The 18,708-nt window shown below is 42.5% G+C and overlaps 1 protein-coding gene across 1 annotated transcript in view; it reads left to right on the top strand.

Moving 5' to 3' along the window:
- The window catches only part of slx4ip (SLX4 interacting protein), a 42,483-nt gene that overhangs the window by 1,031 nt on the left and 22,744 nt on the right, over window positions 1-18,708 (top strand). The window contains exons 3-4 of the mRNA XM_079634838.1: window positions 12,373-12,462; window positions 12,790-12,916. Coding sequence (XP_079490964.1) covers window positions 12,373-12,462; window positions 12,790-12,916 — 217 coding nt within the window. The remainder of the gene's footprint in view (window positions 1-12,372; window positions 12,463-12,789; window positions 12,917-18,708) is intronic.

The following is an 18,708-nucleotide window of genomic DNA, read 5'->3' as shown; positions in this document are numbered from 1 at the left end:
TCATAACTATGACTTTTATGTAATTTATGACTTTTATATTTTTATTTCGACCTTCTATGACAAAATGATGACTTAGCATATCACCCCCCGGTTTCACAGACAAGGCTTAAATCTAGTCCCAGACTAAAATGCATGTTTGAGCTGTTTTAACTCAAAGTAACTTGCACTGACATATCTTAAAATATGTCAGTATCATTATTTTGTCTCAAGATGCACACCAGTAATGTTTTTTCTCTAAGGCACGTTTATAAAGAGAGGGGGTAAAATCTTTCCGTGGCAGGGGCAGCTGCCACCGGCGCCTGTCACTCGACCTGTCACCGCTATATGCGCCTGTCACTTAACCGTCACCGATATATGCGCCTGTCACTCGACCTGTCACCGCTATATGCGCCTGTCACTCGACCTGTCACCGCTATATTCGCCTGTCACTCGACCTGTCACCGCTATATGCGCCTGTCACTCAACCTGTCACGGCTATGTGCGGCTGTCCCGCGACCCGTCACGGCTATGTGCGGCTGTCCCGCGACCCGTCACGGCTATGTGCGGCTGTCCCGCGACCCGTCACGGCTATGTGCGGCTGTCCCGCGACCCGTCACGGCTATGTGCGGCTGTCCCGCGACCCGTCACGGCTATGTGCGGCTGTCCCGCGACCCGTCATGGCTATGTGCGGCTGTCCCGCGACCCGTCACGGCTATGTGCGGCTGTCCCGCGACCCGTCACGGCTATGTGCGGCTGTCCCGCGACCCGTCACGGCTATGTGCGGCTGTCCCGCTTTCTGTCACGGCTATGTGCGGCTGTCCCGCGACCCGTCACGGCTATGTGCGGCTGTCCCGCGACCCGTCACGGCTATGTGCGGCTGTCCCGCGACCCGTCACGGCTATGTGCGGCTGTCCCGCGACCCGTCACGGCTATGTGCGGCTGTCCCGCGACCCGTCACGGCTATGTGCGGCTGTCCCGCGACCCGTCACGGCTATGTGCGGCTGTCCCGCGACCCGTCACGGCTATGTGCGGCTGTCCCGCGACCCGTCACGGCTATGTGCGGCTGTCCCGCGACCCGTCACGGCTATGTGCGGCTGTCCCGCGACCCGTCACGGCTATGTGCGGCTGTCCCGCGACCCGTCACGGCTATGTGCGGCTGTCCCGCTTTCTGTCACGGCTATATGCGGCTGTCCCGCGACCCGTCACGGCTATATGCGGCTGTCCCGCGACCCGTCACCGCCTGCGCTTACCACTCGATCCGTCACAGCTGTATGCATTTTTTTTTTTTTTTTTTTTTTTTTTTTAAATCTAACACTGTTTAGGCTAGATTTGAAAATAATAAAATAATTTTAGCTAAATTATAAACTGTTACAATATTTCATTAGGCCAGGTAGATATATTCAGGGTGCGATTTGTGAAAAAAACAGAGGGGGGGATGTTTTGAAAAAAATGTATTCATAAAAATAGATCATGAGAACATGAACTTCATCACTGCATTTGGAGGAATTGACCGTTCGCAAAACCCCGCCCTCGAACGGTGCTCGTCCAATCCTAGCTCAGCAACTGTAACTAAGGAGAAGGACCTCCGTCAAACATTCCGATTTCAGCAAGATAGTGCAATGATGCGCCTATGGCAGTGAGGTCTGCACGGGCTTAAAACTTGCTGTATTTTATGATTGCTTGCAACTATTATTAAAAAATAGGCTACATGTACAAACACCGTTTCACTACGGCACTGCGGCCCCCTCATCAGTCAGCAAACAAGAGAAAAAAAAGAGAAAAAGCACGGACTTACTAATTACGAAACTTTGATGTGGTTGAACAGGAACACAGTCACAAATTCCTCTGGAACTCAAACATTAAACTTCAAAACAAAGTTCGCGCAGTTGCACAAATATTTACACAAATATATCCTTCTCAGTCGGCTGAGTTATGAATGAAGAGAACCGCATCGAGAGTTGATGGTTTCAGCGCGTCCTCTGATTGCAGTGTTGTGACTGAAATAGCGCGCGCGGGAGCACATGCGCAAAACAGTTTTGTAAAATGATATATGATCAAATAAAAATGATTGATATATAATTTTACAAAACTGTTTTGTGCATGTGCTCCCGTGCGCTATTCTGTCTATATTTCTGTCGTGCCCTGGAGGATATGTCTGCTGCATTACTCCAAAACCAATCACTTAATGTATGGATCTCAACCCAGCCATGGCTATGGTTCTCAATTGTTTGACGGGCGTAGTAACAATAACTAAGGGGCGTGGCTTTTGCGAACGGTCAATTGTAAAATCTTTTTTCTTATTAACTGAAGTAGCCTAACGCAATATTTTTACTCTAATAGCTTATCTTTCCCCACACATATGAACTGTGATCATGCAATAGCGTTAACTTTACATCGCGATCAGTGTTGTGCATGAACGCGTTCATATTTTCGCCGAACGCTGAACTGAACGAATCACTTTTCATACAATGAACGTGAACGAGAGCGGCGCTCACTCTGGCAGGAATGAGCAGCACGCGCAGTTCACGTTCACGCTCATTTGAAAAGTCAGGTTTTACCAGGGCTTAATCCGACATTGGATCCGGAACCTTTTTTATTGGATCCGGCACCTCCTGTGTCACTAAAATTAATTGCCTAAATGAAAAAAAAAAAATTACTGTTTGTGTAGCATAGTGTTCAATGTTTGTGACACATGAATTGCGCGCTTGTTGTACGAGTTGAGATTGCTGTTAGCCTCGATCGTTTTACTCAGGGGAAAAATGTAAAAAAGACAGGAAAGTTTGCTTAACTTTTTCAAATACGCTGGACAGTCAGATCCCAAACAAGCAATAATCGTTTCCGCTGATCAAAAAGGAGACACGGTGGACACAGTAGCCTAGTATCGATATCTCGTTATTTCGACATAATAACATTCTAATCTGCATTAAGCGTTCTTATAGCCTAATGGTTTTCTATGGGAGGAAAATGCTTAACCGTTCATATTATTGGCTCATCTGATTTTTTGTACATAGTCTATTTGTTAGGATTTTAGTATCATAATGATTAGGCTAATAAATGCACGCACAATTATCCGTGAACTTGATTTGAACAAATGCCTTTCAACTTGTGTGTGCAAAATTCAGAATTAAATTAATGTGCAGAAATTTGTACAAATAGAGAGTAGGCTATGTAGGCCTACTATACTGTTGTAGCCATTAAAAAAGCGCGTTTCATATTTGTTAAAATATTATGTTTTTTTTTTTTTTCATTGATTTCCATTTGATTTATGAAAAGTGAACAGCACGACCGAGTAAGATATGATGCGCAATATGAGACAGGTCGCGGGACAGCCGCAGATAGCCGTGACGGGTCGCGGGACAGGCACATATAGCCGTGACGGGTCGCGAGACAGGCACATATAGCCGTGACGGGTCGCGGGACAGCCGCAGATAGCCGTGACGGGTCGCGGGACAGGCACATATAGCCGTGACAGGTCGCGGGACAGCCGCACATATAGCCGTGACGGGTCGCGGGACAGCCGCACATAACCGTGACGGGTCGCGGGACAGCCGCACATAGCCTTGACGGATCGCGGGACAGACGAGTATAGCCGTGACAGATCGCGGGACAGGCACATATAGCCGTGACGGGTCGCGGGACAGCCGCACATAACCGTGACAGGTCGCGGGACAGACGAGTATAGCCGTGACAGGTCGCGGGACAGTCGCATATAGAGTTACGGGTCGCGGGACAGGCGCGTATATAGGTGACAGGCGCATATAGCGGTGACAGGTCGCGGGACAGGCGCATATAGCCGTGACAGGTCGCGGGACAGGCGCGTATATAGGTGACAGGTCGAGTGACAGGCGCATATAGCGGTGACAGGTTGAGTGACAGGCGCATATAGCGGTGACAGGTCGCGGGACAGGCGCATATAGCCGTGACAGGTCGCGGGACAGTCGCATAGAGTTACGGGTCGCGGGACAGGCACATATAGCGGTGACAGGTCGCGGGACAGGCGCGTATATAGGTGACAGGTCGAGTGACAGGCGCATATAGCGGTGACAGGTCGCGGGACAGGCGCATATAGCCGTGACAGGTCGCGGGACAGGCGCGTATATAGGTGACAGGTCGAGTGACAGGCGCATATACCGGTGACAGGTTGAGTGACAGGCGCATATAGCGGTGACAGATCGAGTGACAGGCGCATATAGCGGTGACAGGTCGAGTGACAGGCGCATATAGCGGTGACAGGTTGAGTGACAGGCGCATATAGCGGTGACAGGTCGAGTGACAGGCGCATATAGCGGTGACAGGTCGAGTGACAGGCGCATATAGCGGTGACAGGTCGAGTGACAGGCGCATATAGCGGTGACAGGTCGAGTGACAGGCGCATATAGCGGTGACAGGTTGAGTGACAGGCGCATATACCGGTGACAGGTTGAGTGACAGGCGCTTATAGCGGTGACAGATCGAGTGACAGGCGCATATAGCGGTGACAGGTCGAGTGACAGGCGCATATAGCGGTGACAGGTTGAGTGACAGGCGCATATAGCGGTGACAGGTCGAGTGACAGGCGCATATAGCGGTGACAGGTCGAGTGACAGGCGCATATAGCGGTGACAGGTCGAGTGACAGGCGCATATAGCGGTGACAGGTCGAGTGACAGGCGCATATAGCGGTGACAGGTTGAGTGACAGGCGCCGGTGGCAGCTGCCCCTGCCACGGAAAGATTTTACCCTTACTGTTTATAAAAGACTACTAAAATGCCCTATGCCAGCAGCCATATCACTCAAGACTGGTTGCCCACTGAAGCTAAGCAGGGTTGACCAGTACCCGAATGGGTGACCTCCTGGGAAAACCAGGTTGCTGCTGGAGGAGGTGTTAGTGAGGCCAGCAGGGGGCGCTTACCCTGTGGTCTATGTGGGTCCTAACGCCCTAGTTTAGTGATGGGGACACTATACTGTCCTTCGGATGAGACGTTAAACCGAGGACCTGACTCTGTGGTTAATAAAAATCCCACGATGTCCTTCGGAAAAAGAGTAGGGGTTTAACCCTGGCATCCTGGCCAAATTTGCCCATTGGCCTCTGTCCATCATCATGGCCTCCTAATAATCCCCATATATACTGATTGGCTTCATCACTCCGTCTCCTCTCCACCAATAAGCTGGTGTGTGGTGGGAGTTCTGGCGCAGTATGGCTGCCACATTAGTGGTGTTCGAGGAGATTCCCCCCTTCCATATGTAAAGCAATTTAAGTGTTGATAAAAGCGCTATATACATGCAATTCATTATTATTATTATTATTATTAATTGAACTAAGGCCTAATCCTGACTTAATCTAAGCCCTGTCTGTGAAGCCGGGCACTTTCAAATTTGATTTTTTTTCCCTTATGTGGCGGAACTGGTCTTCCGTATTATAAGAAACCTAAAGGGATTTATAGAGACTCAAGATCAACTTAAAATTCAGAGCTGTTGAAAAAATGTAACTACCTAATTTCTAAACACTAGAGGGGGTAGTTGCCTCAGCAAACGAGTGCTATCAGCATGCAGCTGTCTAAATGTATTCATTTAGCAGTTTACAGAACATAGCTCCCACTTTTTTATGTTCTTTGTGTGTGCTCATTACATGTTTTGTGACAAACCATGCCAAAAAAAAAAAAAAAAGTCTAGATTTTCAACATAGCGTTACGCTGTATTATATTTTCCATACCACCTCAGTCACTTTCTTTTACAATACATTAGTTTGATGTTTATAATCATGCATGCATCTATCCAACTGAATGTCTCCTCGGGCCGTGTTTCTCGGCAGCACATATCATGCTGGACCGGCCCTGTCTATTCATCTTCAGGCCAGATGAATGTCAATGAACGTCAGTGCTAATGCATGTCAGATGTTTCTATTAAGTGCTAGAAAAGCCCTGGGTCTCTGTCTTTGTTGATGTTTCATATAGTGAAGGCTTTAACTCTAGTTCCTGGACGCTGCTGTGGATCACACACATCCGTGTTTAGTGCCAGACTTTGGCTGCATATTTCTCTCTTTCTGTCTTTCTCACTCATCATTTCTCCCGTCTTTCTGTTTTTCATTGTGGGAGAGCACCACTCACCATCTTCACCCTCCCAGTCTGCACATAATGATACTGTTATATATGTTGCTCTCCCTGAGAAAGGAACTGTCATGCCCAACACTGACCACAGCATTTAAAACGGGGAGGCAAACAATACCATCAGCTGGGCCAGTTCTCAGCTGAACTCTTGTAGTTGAGCATAAGACCTGTGTCAAGATATTAAAATACCGCTACTTTATTCTTTTCTATCCCAGCTGAAAGGGATAGTTTATCGAAAAATGAAAATTCCCTCAGCATTTAGCCTCATGCAGTTCTAAACCCGTGTGCCTTTCTTTCTTCTGTGGAACACATTAGATATTCAATTTTTTCTACAAATTGAAGGTCATTGATTGTATGCATAAAATCATACAGGTTTGGAACGACATGAGGGTGAGTAGATGATGACAAAATGTAATTCTTGGGTGAACTATCCCTTTAAGAAAGTACAAACAAATCTGTAGAAAATCAAAATAGGTACTGGTCATTTTCTGGTAGGACATTACCTGGGAAAAATCATTACAGAAAATTCCTTCATATTATCTGTACATTGTGCCCTATTTTTTACATTATAAAATGACTGTTATAAGCCATTCGTGATTGATTGGTTGAACATCAACATCCTGACACAGCAACATTAAGTTGGATGTCATGTTTCCACGGTGCGGTGCAGTTAATTTTGGAGATGAGATACTCCCACGTAAATTGACTCATGCTTTGAGTCGAGGCCCTGACTTAACGCCTCAGAAGACACTGAGTATTTACACAAGACCTGCCACGCCACTCTGCTGTTATACCCTTCTGGTGCAGGAGATGATGGGAGAGCGTGATTCTTTGTTTTTGAGTATGAACATTAAGTGCTGGGTAGTATGACAGATGTCTTGGCTCTGGTTTATGTGCTAGGTCGACTTCCCTGGTAGATACGGACCACACACTTGGACCTCCAAGCATCCTGTTACTGTCATTGGATCAAGGAAATATGTTGTCATTTCTGAAACGCAGAGGGAAAAATAGGATGGATACAGCTTAACAGACATGGGAGGATGTAATAGGATTCTAATCACGTCGTTTTTTGGAAATGTCCAAGAAATATTTCAGTTTGTTTATTGCCACAGATGTTTAGATTCACAAGCTTAATGTTGGTAGTTTAGCAGCATTTATTATAAAAACACAGTGTAAAGAAGTGGAGGAATGGTTTTTTTGATACTTCCTTTTTACTTGAAATCTTGGGATCTTTCTGATATTGTTCAATTGTTTGTAGAGCTTTACCAGGTGATATTCCTGCCTGTTCTTGCAGTTGGAATTTTGCTTCTGGTTTGTGTCCTTATGAACTACATTCAGGTGTGCTAACATCCAGAGATTAACTCACAGAGCACCTCAGAGTCCCTAGAAATAAAGGCCAGCTTAGTCATAATCATGCTGATTTATTAGTGGTTTGTGTTAAGGTTTTCAAATCCCCTGAACCTATGCAAGGGCTCCAGACTAAAGAAACTTTTTGCTGACTTTTTGCACCCATAATACACATTTGGATAAAAAAAAGAAAGAAAAAAAGACACCTTTAAACAAATATTTTTTGGGGTTGAAAAAAAGTACAGATTTGCAAAATTTTTCAATATTATAATTCAGTAAGCAAGTCAGTTTCGAACTCATTACTGAACGATTTACTGGCTGAGTCAGTAATAAAATAAAATCTAATCAGTTTGAGTCATTTGTTCATGAAATGGGAATCATAACTCATAATGTGCTCATTGTTGCATGGAGCAACACTAGCACACACTTTAAAGATATAATTAAACAACACCGGCTCATGAGATATATGACAAAACCATACGTTTTTAGATTTTCTTTTCTATAACACTGAAAAAATGACTTGCGTATGTAATTTACTGTAAAATACTGCAAATGTGTGGTTTTTGCAAGTAAAAACTTTGAATTACCATATAATTAGAAATGATTTTGATTTGAATCAATTTTTTTAAATATATATATATATATTATCTGCGTTTATATAAATAATATATATTTTTCTTATTTTTGTTATCAGTAATGGTAAGTTAATATTTATTGCATTATTTTAGTGTAATGTGTGTCACCCTGATATTGTTTTGACCCTGTTTACTGTATTTTTTTACTGTGAATTTACTGTAAATTTTACGTGTAGATTTCAATTTTTTTTGTCACCTTTTGACCATTTTAGTTGCAGTCTGGAGCCCTGCTGCTATATTTAAAAAACTTTAGCTCATACCTCATCCCACATTAGATTTGATAACCTGCGGATTTGAATGATGTCTCAAATCGTTTGTCTTATATTGAAGAGAGGTGTACTGCCATGACAAATGCCATTGACCTATACATTGAAGGAGAGACCTGGGCCATATTTAGAGATCAGAATATCTTAGAGAGCTGGGGGTGGGCAATTTTTCCTTGAGCCAGTAAGAAACCACCACAGAACACCTTAGCAACCACATAGCAACCCTAGCAGCCACCCGGATCACACTAGCATCAGTGCGCTGTGTTTTGCATGCAAAAATCTAGTTAAACATGTTTGTGCCTCATGGGTCTCTTGCTGACAACGCTAATGTTGACCCTCTTGAAGGAACGTCAGGTGACTCACGCCATACAAAATCAGCAAGTCAAGACCACAGATTTAAACTTTTAACAGGCAACACCCATAGATCTAAAGAGTACCCTTAGGCTCCGGAGACTGTTTGTCGACCTGCGACGCTCTTACAAAGACAAAGACGGAGCTAGACAGAGGGGGGAGTTTTATTGAGTGAGACTGCTTCTGCTGCCCTCTGTCTCTCATTCTCTCTTTCTCTCTCCCAGCATAAACATCTGTGGCTGGTTAATGTTAGCCCTGGAGCTAAGTGCAGAGAAAGGGGGTCTGGTTCTCACAGCAGCGATAGCAGTGGTAAAAGGGCAGGGATGTGTGGTGGCGAACAGGCAACTGCTGCACAAACGCTTCTGGGCCGACTGCCCGACTCTAATCAGAGTGAGGGCAAGAGAAATCTCAGTTAGGGAGGGTGGAACTGATAAGAGAAGGTAACAAGGGAGCATCTTGGGAACTGCAAGTGATGCAGAGCAGAGCCAGGAGTCCAAAAAGCCCAAAGCAACCCGGTTTGCCTCATGTGTTTTCTTAGCGATTGGGAGTAGAAAATAGCACAGCTTAGCCGTGGACTTCGGTCAGAGCAGCAGGGACTGATTTGGTACTGTTCTGTTTTACTGTTTGTTTGGTCTCAGGGTCTTTGTAGTGTGTTTTTGGCAGGCCATGCTGATCTGATAAAGAGTGAAAGGTAAGAACGACTTTAATCAGGAGGTTATTGACCTACAGAAAGCCTCAGGTGTATACAACGAGAATCAACAAACGAAAGGATGTAGAAAAAGAAAAAGCTGTTCTTTGCCTCAAGCCCTATATACAATAATATAGTGAAGAGACTGAAGACTGAAACTGTTTTTATTTGTATGATGATATCTGCAAAAGATTTCCCGAAGACAGTATCATTCTTCAGAATGTGAGACAGAGCTGTCAAGACTGCCATTCATTGCACAACAGTGAAGGATTTGTTTCTCTGCAAACAAAAGAAACGGAAAACAAACCTAAATAACATTTCAGAGAAATTGAATGTATCTGCCAAGGGATTGTCTAAAAGAAGTTGTGTAGTGGGCTAGTGGCTTAGGTCAGAGATCACCTCTTGGTTCAGCTGTTTTCTGGCAGATCCCCCCCCCCCCCCTTTCAAAAGGCTTTTCTTTAAGGCATCCAACAAAACAGTTGCTAAAGTAACTGTTGCAAAACGTATGTTTTAATACCATTCTCTGCAAATACAGCCAAGGATTTTCTTGTTTACTGGCATAATAAAAGACTTTGGATGGCTGTAGTATTTGTTATTGTGAAAGTTTGCCTAAGAACTATTTTTAGATTTCACACAAAACAAATATGACTCTAAATCTTCTGGATTCTTTCATTGTAGCTTGGTAATGCAACAGTGTTTAACTTGCTTCTCTTCATGCAAACAGTACAATTGTTAAATGTGCAAAATCCTTTCATCCAATCAAACAGGTGTTAAAGGATAGTTCATCCACAAATGAAAAGATCTGTCATAATTTACTCACTTTCAACTGTTTCTTTCCCATGCAATGAAAGTCAATGAGGTCCAAACTAAAAAAAAGTTTTGCAAAATATCTTCTTTTGTGCTCCATAGAAGGAAGAAATGCATGCAGATTTGAAACAACATGAGGGTGAAGTAACTGATGACATGATTTTCAGTTTTGGGAGAACTATCTAGTACCAATGGCACTAATCCTTTCACGAACCGATCCTCATTATTCTTTCCAATCAGTGTATGTCAAATTGACTCAACTGCACATTTAAAGACAGACCCCCCATATTAGGCAAATCCATTTGACTGTTTCTCTCTGTCCCATAGTCACACAGGGCCTGGAAAAGCCAAGCGAACATGCCCCTCAAACACTGGGAACATTCCTACAGTCTTCTGTAATGACATATTTTCGGATTTCAAAAAGAAAGTGGAGAGAAACAGAACAGCATGCGATTAGTGTGGCAGTTCCAGAGGCAGCGTAAGAAGATGCATTATGGGATCATCGAAGCCAAGCTCCTTTTCACCGCCTGATTGACAGTTCCTGTCCATTCCCTCCTATGCTTTCCCACGCCACGGTAATTGTGCAAGGCAGTCAGCCGAAACCACTGGTCAGTTGCAGAATGGGCACAGCACAAAGACGTGAGGAGAAAGCCGCCCAGTGTTTTCTAAAGGATCTGCTGTCCTCCACATACATGCATACATAAAGATTCCTCTGTTTCTTCTTTTAGCTCTTGTCTCCGCTTGCCCACAAAGGATTAACTTGGCTTCAAACGCTGCATCGGATGAGATTTATCACGGATATTGGAGTGAATGTATCTGTAAGGATCTCATTGAAACGAAAACAACCTTGACACAGATCCTAACACAGTTGTCTCATATGTCACCACCACCTATATATAGCTGCTTCCATAGTCTGACACAAGGGGGCAGCCTGTCCCTCAAGTTCAACACGGCCGCCATCAAACTAACCCTCATGTACACAAAGCAGCAATTAGAGGAAAATATGCTTTCATGTCAAAAACAAAGCTATTTGGCAGCACGATTTGGCCTGTCTGTGTGCTAATAATGTGCCGTAATCCTGCTTGACTGGAGATGAATTCGGAGGTTAGAAGCCAAACGAGAATGCTGGAGACGTTTTATTTACTCAGTCGCTGTAGATTCCACCGGTATGGGGAGGCATAAATCATTGCTTATGTAACGAGTGAGAAAGAGACAAAGATGTAAAGAGAGAGAGAGAGAAAACTAGTGTAGCCAGAGAGTGGTGCTAAACAATGGGCTTTACCCAACACACCCTTCTAATTCACTTTCTCACGTCATCCTTTCCCAGCTGGCCTTGGAGAAACACGGACCTAGAGCATTACCGCCTGGCCCGAGCCACTTTAGTTCCTCTCCAGGGCCCACTAAAACACACTCGCTCATTCGTGTTCTATCAGGATTTTATCAGGCACTCTGGAAGTGCTCTAGAATGTGTTCTGGACTGTGTCTTGAAAAGGGGAATTTCTTCCAGTCTGCTCTCCTCTGATGTCATCAGCGCGTTTCTCCTATAGTCTATCAAGCTTGCGTCCCCTCAGCATCAATGCGGCCACATCCAGCTTTGAGCTCAGGTGTTGACATGCTTCAGCGCCGGCTCCTCTTTGTCCTCTTGCGGGTGGTCCGGGAAAGGCCTGTGTGAGCGGACCGGAGCACGGTGACAGGCTCGTTCTTGCGCTCATGTGTAAAACATAATCAGGCCAGTGTGGAGTGGAGATGTAACAAATGCTTAAACGGCCGCGACTGCCCTGGCTCTCCTACTTCGCCATGACTTATTGTCCCTGACGTGCTGACGCAGCGCTCCAATAATTCCACTCTTCGGACGAAGTTCTGGAGCCTTCCTGAATCTGGCCCTCTTCTCGTCACATTTCTATAAACTAGCAGGTTAGCGAAGGTCATCCTTTAGCAAAGCCTGCAAATCCTTTGCTGTGTCAGTCCTTTAGTTTTAACACCATCGTCTCTGAGATCAAGTGTATCTGGTTACTGACATGATGCTAATGAGGTGCGTTTACAAAGCTTGTAAATGTGGTGGGCAGAGAGGGGGGAAGCAGATGCACAAAGACAAACGGAAGAGGATGGTGTGACTTGCCTTCAGCTATGGATTTAAAGGTGTCATTTAATCAGCTCAGTGATGACTTTTTGTTGTATTCAAGACCCCCATCTTTTTCTCTTTCTCTCTCAAAGTGTGGGAATTTTGCAGTGCTGGTGGATCTTCACATACTGCCCTTAGGCAAAGAAGACAATGCCAGCTGGTTCTCTGCAGAGCACAGGAAGGTATGGGAATTAGGGTGTGTTTCTGTTTGTTTGTGTATTTCCTCTTTCACTTCAATTGGCTGATACTGCAAAAATCTGGAATTTGGATCCACTCTTGGGGATCCCCCCCCATCCTCCTCCTGCCTTTATAAGATATGTTTTCGTTGGCCCACACAGCCTAAAGACTTTGAATGATTTTCCCTCCCAGGTTTAACGCTTCATGCAGCACTTCTAGTTAAATTTGAGCTCCATATAAAAGTTTTAAGACAAATGTCACTTTGGGAGGTTTGACGACTTTATCAAGATTGCAAATATGTACGCAAACACTTTTGGTGTTTGTATTTACAGGAAGGCGGCTCTCTGATAAGAGATGCATTGGAGCCGAGGGTGAGGCAGTTTCAAGAGGCCAGATACCAGAAGATCCAGCCCAAACAGCGGAAAGATTTCACCCTTACTGCTCCACTCTGTCTTGAAGGTACAGCACACATACGCCCTGTTCCAAAAGGTGACATTTGGATGTTTAAGCAGTATACAGCAAGGCAGCTCACTAGATTTTGGAACAGAGCCATGATGGTTTGGTCATTTTTCTGCACTAAACGCTTAAAAACATGACTGCAACAAACATTTTAGAGTTGTTGCTGTTTATTTGGGAATGTTTGATATTTAACTGCATTTTTTAGTTTTGCCATTGGCATGTGTTCAGAAGATGGTGACGTACAGACCCTTTCCTCATGTTCATTATTGTCTAATAATGTTTAACTATATTGATTTATGTATTTTTTTGTACCTATTTGAACCACAAATACCACTGTGATATCCCAATACAATTACGAATGTACCTGTCAAGGTATGTTACACCTGAATATTTGACAATTTGCTATAGGCTATTGAAATATATAATTACCCGTGATGAAGCTGCAAGTAAAGACTCGTGTCTTTACTTTAGAAACGATCCCTCCTTCATAAACATGAGACATATCACACTGCTTCACAGCTTGGGCACTCTGTACACGGCTGTCCCACAGTTGGAAGGGAAAGGTTTTAAAACCAAGTGGAGAAATCAAAGTCATTCCTGCATGCCAGCAAGACAAAAAACGAACTTTAAATCTATACAAAAGAAGAAGCAAGCTGTTTCAAACCACTGAAACTTACTCCAATCTAACTTTGTTTTAGCCAAATTTAGTTTGAAATGATGTCACTCCCATTCATTCTTCGATTTCGCTTGATGTGTATTGGGGCCTTAAAGGAGGCGGTTCTTTCTACACAGGTAGCACTTAAGACTGTAAAAGGCTGACTCACTGCATGGTCCAAGTCCCGCTGAGAGAGGTAGATTACAGGGCAGTTAAGCTCATAAAAAGAAATTTCTCCTCTTTAGATGTTGCTGCACCTCTCACGGCATGTCAAGGAATGGCTGCACCGCTGCAGAGGTGCTCATCTTTCTATGTTCTTCTTGTTCAGTGCTAGTATTACATGCAGTTTTGCTTGTTTTACTCTCCTCTTGCTGCTGTGAGATAAGTCAGACAACAAGATAAAAAAAAAGCAAGGAGGCAGATTCTTTATAGTCTGGAATTAGCTATTAGGGTTTTTAGGATCTGTCTGTCAGTAGCTGGTTTCCCAGATAAAGATTGACTTACCTCAACTTTCACTCATGACACACGGTGTATATGTATCCAGTACCTCTCATTAGAGAACTATTTCAGATCTAAAGAGCATATCATGAATCACTGCTCACTGTGTATATAACAGCTGTGAGAAATGCTATGCTGTGAGTCTCGCCCTTGGTCCAGGTGAGAACAGGGTTATTGTCTAATATATCAGAAAGACTGACTCATTATCTCTGACAGATAAGCATAACAAATGAGGAAATGCACTCACAGGGTGTGTGTGCATGGACAGACGGTCTCCTTCACTTGTGTCCATAAACCTTGAAGTTTAAAAGTATTTTTTAGGCCTCTGGCAGGAAATGGAGCTGAACTGTGACTGGGAAATAAATGCAAGGGTCACATGCTCAGTGTTGAGGTCAAACACTAACCAGCTGATCTCCTTTTCTAGTGCAACATAACATACACACAGGGTGCTCACTCAGCAGATATGAAGTATCTTTTATGAAGAATATTTAATATGTATATTTAGTTTTTTAATATTTTATGTGATTTTTTCTCTCTCTCTCTCTCTCTCTCTCTCTCTCTCTCTCTCTCTCTCTCTCTCTCTCTCTCTCTCTCTCTCTCTCTCTCTCTCTCTCTCTCTCTCTCTCTCTCTCTCTATATATATATATATATATATATATATATATATATATATATATATATATATATATATATATATATATATATTAATTAGGGGTGTAACTATATTCAAACTGAACCAAAAACCACGATACACCACCTACGGTACAGTATGTAGCCCTAGCCTATTGTGGCCTGAGGTTGAACTCACTTTACCTTGTGTGATAAAACAAATTTTTCTTTCAACTGACACTTGATTAAATGGTGGTACACGTATTCGTCTCGCGAATTTCCGTGTGTCTGACAGTATTTGTACAAGAAGAATACAGCGTTGTAGCCTAACCACCAATAACCATCAATAATCGCAATAAGCTCCGCTTTTTGTTACTTTCGATAAGAAACAAAGTGTCATTTTTCAAATTGTCCATTTTATCACAAAATTCAAACAATAAATGCCATTTTTACACTCGTGACATAATTATATAGGCGCCTTAGTTTAAGCAGCTGCACGAGAATGCGATTCTCTTTCTTATAAGCGTGAATGAACAATATGAAGGTATGTTGAAAGATACAGTATAACGTACTGAAACGCATCTCGTGTAATCGCTCAATTAGTGTTTCAACGGCAGAAAGATATCAGGATAATGTTTACAAGCTGCTTTCCTAAGTAGCATTACATCATTTACCTCAGGCAAGTCATTCAGTGTCCACAACTTGTTAGTTTGCTAGAGAAATTAACTCTTTTGCTAAATATATGCACTATATTAGCCTATATATATTTATTATATTTGATTTAATCTGTTAGTGATGTCTTGATTATTTAATGTATATAAAATAAACATGTTTTATTTAGAAATATCCTTTTTTGTATACCGGTAATTATATATTGGTATTATAGTAAATTAATTTAATTGGTTTTACTCAACCCCTACATTTAATGATAAATATTTATATAACATTTTATAGCCTACATGTGATTTGTTTAATTTATAATATGTATGGCGGTGGCATTCAATATATCCTTGATTCCTATATTGTTTGCAGAGTCTGCTGGACCGAGTATACACACTCCCTATGGTTTGTAATTCCAATTAAATTTTCCAAATACCTTGTGAAGTCCACTTCGCGACACACTTTCAAGCGATTGGAATGTACCCAAAGAGTTCTGCGATTTTCCAGTCACTGAACATGTGACCACTCCAGCTGTCGGCTATCAACAGCTATTAACTCTCCCCAGATCCTTTTGTGTGAACTCACTTATGCACTAGAGATATTTTTCCCTCTCTTGTATGTGTTAGCCTACATGGCTTCATCATGCATGGATCAAGCATGGCGTTTTGTGTTCAGTCTCAGCTTAGATGTGTCTATTGTCAACCTCTGTGTGGTTGTTTGAACGTGCATGTCACATTTATCATATCCAGTGAGCGTGTCACATGCCGACACATTTCCTGAGCAGTCTGCTCTGCTCTCGGCTGCAAAGGCCATTTTTCAAATGTCAGCCCTTGTAGCTTCTCCCTGACTGGCTACCTCATGCTTCCCCATTAGCTCATAGTGAGTTGATTTATTTATGCTTTGGAGAGGGCAGGAAAGGGGGAAATTTTCCCACCAAATGTCTTGGCTTGGTGGAAGCACGAGCCGGACTCTTGGCACACTAACCAAGAAAATGTTTTTTTTGCTGGAGGACAGCAGATTGCAATGTTTTATGTAGCCATTTGTAGAAGCATATCAGCCCTGAAAATGGTAAAAGTAAGGTTTCTTTCTGACTTTTCTCCCTTATTAAGAAATAATGATTTTTGGAGTGAGATGAGCATACCGCTTGTTGCACTTTTTTCCTGATTAACCTCTAATCTTAAGAAAGAAGTCACTGCAGCCCCTGCATGACTATGTCTGTCACACAGAGAGTCTGTTTGCTGCTATGTTTCAAGTGCTTTAACCTAATATCTGATGCTACAGAACAGATTCAAAATAGAGTTATTCGGTTTAAACGAAGAACATGCGCTAATTAGATTGTTGCTCAAAGTTTCTTTTAGACATTTTTAGAAGTTTCTTTAATTTTTTTTTAAAGATGAAGCTAAATCAACTCAGTGTCTTTCATTGCTAGAGTTACAGTATAAGAGATGCTTGTTTTCTTTTTCTTAACTTTCTCTGACCTCATTTTTCCAGGAGTATTTTTTACTGGGAAAACCCATAAATTAAAAGATCAATCTCCTGCAATAGAGTTCACAAAAGCAATCCAATTTCATCCATTTCAAGCAAGCATACACACATTTGAGAACTTAATTAATAATTCACTTCGCATTCTTTCAGTTTGGAATGTAACTAATATGTGTGAAATCGATTTTGTGTGAATCAGTGTATCAAATTTGGGCACTAGCAAGGATTTTGATCGACTAAACATCGGGACTCTGATGACTCAAGTTTTCTTGCAACACAAGTATGTGTTTATGCATGAAAGCGCCACTGGCATTCATAAACAACATTGTTTTATAACATGCCAGGACCGAAATCAAAGTATGTTTCTCCGATAACTGTCATCGTTCAATGTGCAATCCTCCTTTTATATCAGCTTGACGAAAACGTGACAGTTTTTGGTATGTGAACCTAATTTCTCTTTCAAGCCATGTACAAATATTTCTGTACTTTTCAAGGGATGCATTAATATCATAGTTCTCACCAATATTACAATTCTTTACTATTTTGTCTAAAAAAATAAATAAATAAATATATGTTGAAATACTAGTGTTTTTCAAGAGTAATGTTTTTTACTTTATTCAGCAAAGACACGTTAAATTGATCAAAAAGTGTTTTCAAATAAATACTTTTTTTTATCAATCCTGAAAAAAATGTTTTCACAAAAAAATATTATGCAGAACAAATGTTTTCAACAATAATATATATATATATATATATATATATATATATATATATATATATATATATATATATATATATATATATATATATATATATGTGTGTGTGTGTGTGTGACAAATAAATGTGAATTGAATATTAAGAAATGTTTCTTGAGCACCAATTCAGAAAAAAATTATAAAATAGAAAATTAAATTGTAATAATATTTGACAACAATACTGTTTTTACTGTTCCCCCCCCCCCCCCCCCCATAAAATAAACGCAACCTTGCGTTAGATCTAAAACGCAATCGATAGATATAAAAAAAATAGTGTAAATATATTGCATGTATTAAAAATATTATAAATGGGCAGTTTGATTGTAGTGGACATTAAGGTAAACTATTGTAACTATACTTTTTTTGTGCTGGTCGTTTCTCATTAGTTCTTAGTTTCCTACAGATAGTAAGGGTTATTTGTCCAAATGGAAGTAGCTCTAATGTTCTTTTACTGTAGTCTCACACATAATACATTTTTAAGAAGCCCTCCATCAAGTTCAGCCACGCTGAGGCAATTACAATGCCCATTTTTGGTAACTCTGACATCTACCTGTGCACGCTCCCCCACGTCCGTGTGTTTGATCTGATTAGCAGGTCTTAATGGATGAAGGGGAGGATAAAAGAGGTGGGTGGCTGCTTCATACCCCTCCTCCTCGCCGAGCCCCTTCCTCTTTCCCACAGGTGCCATGGCTTACAGTGCTGGTGTGGCAGAGGGGGAGGGAACACCTGGCAGGCTGTTCCCCCTGATGGCCTGCCGGGTTCAGATGCATTTTCCCAGGCTCCCCAGATGAATGGTCACTAATAGCCGTGGGAGAGGGCTTTGTGAGCGCTGCACAGTGTACCAGGCTGACTCCTCTTGGCAGGCCCTGTGAGGAGGGCTTAAAGCAGTGCTGGCTGCCTGTGACCCAGCCCTATAGCCAGCGCAAGTGCACTGCAGCAGATAGCCTTACCGCTGGAGAATGTGTTTACAAGGGCACAGAGGGAGTGAGATCTCACTCAGTGAGTGGAGGGATGTGGGACCGGCTGCGGCACTCCATTCACTTCTGATTCTCTCTGGCAGATTTCACACAGAAGCAGCAGATTACTGTGCTGGTATAGAGCGATCAATGTGGTTACGTTCACTAAAGCTTCTT

Source organism: Phoxinus phoxinus (genome assembly GCF_949152265.1).
Source record: "Phoxinus phoxinus genome assembly, chromosome: 14".
Lineage (NCBI taxonomy): Eukaryota > Metazoa > Chordata > Actinopteri > Cypriniformes > Leuciscidae > Phoxinus > Phoxinus phoxinus.
The sequence above is the reverse complement of the archived record's forward strand: the minus strand, read 5'-3'. Positions and strand labels throughout refer to the sequence as shown.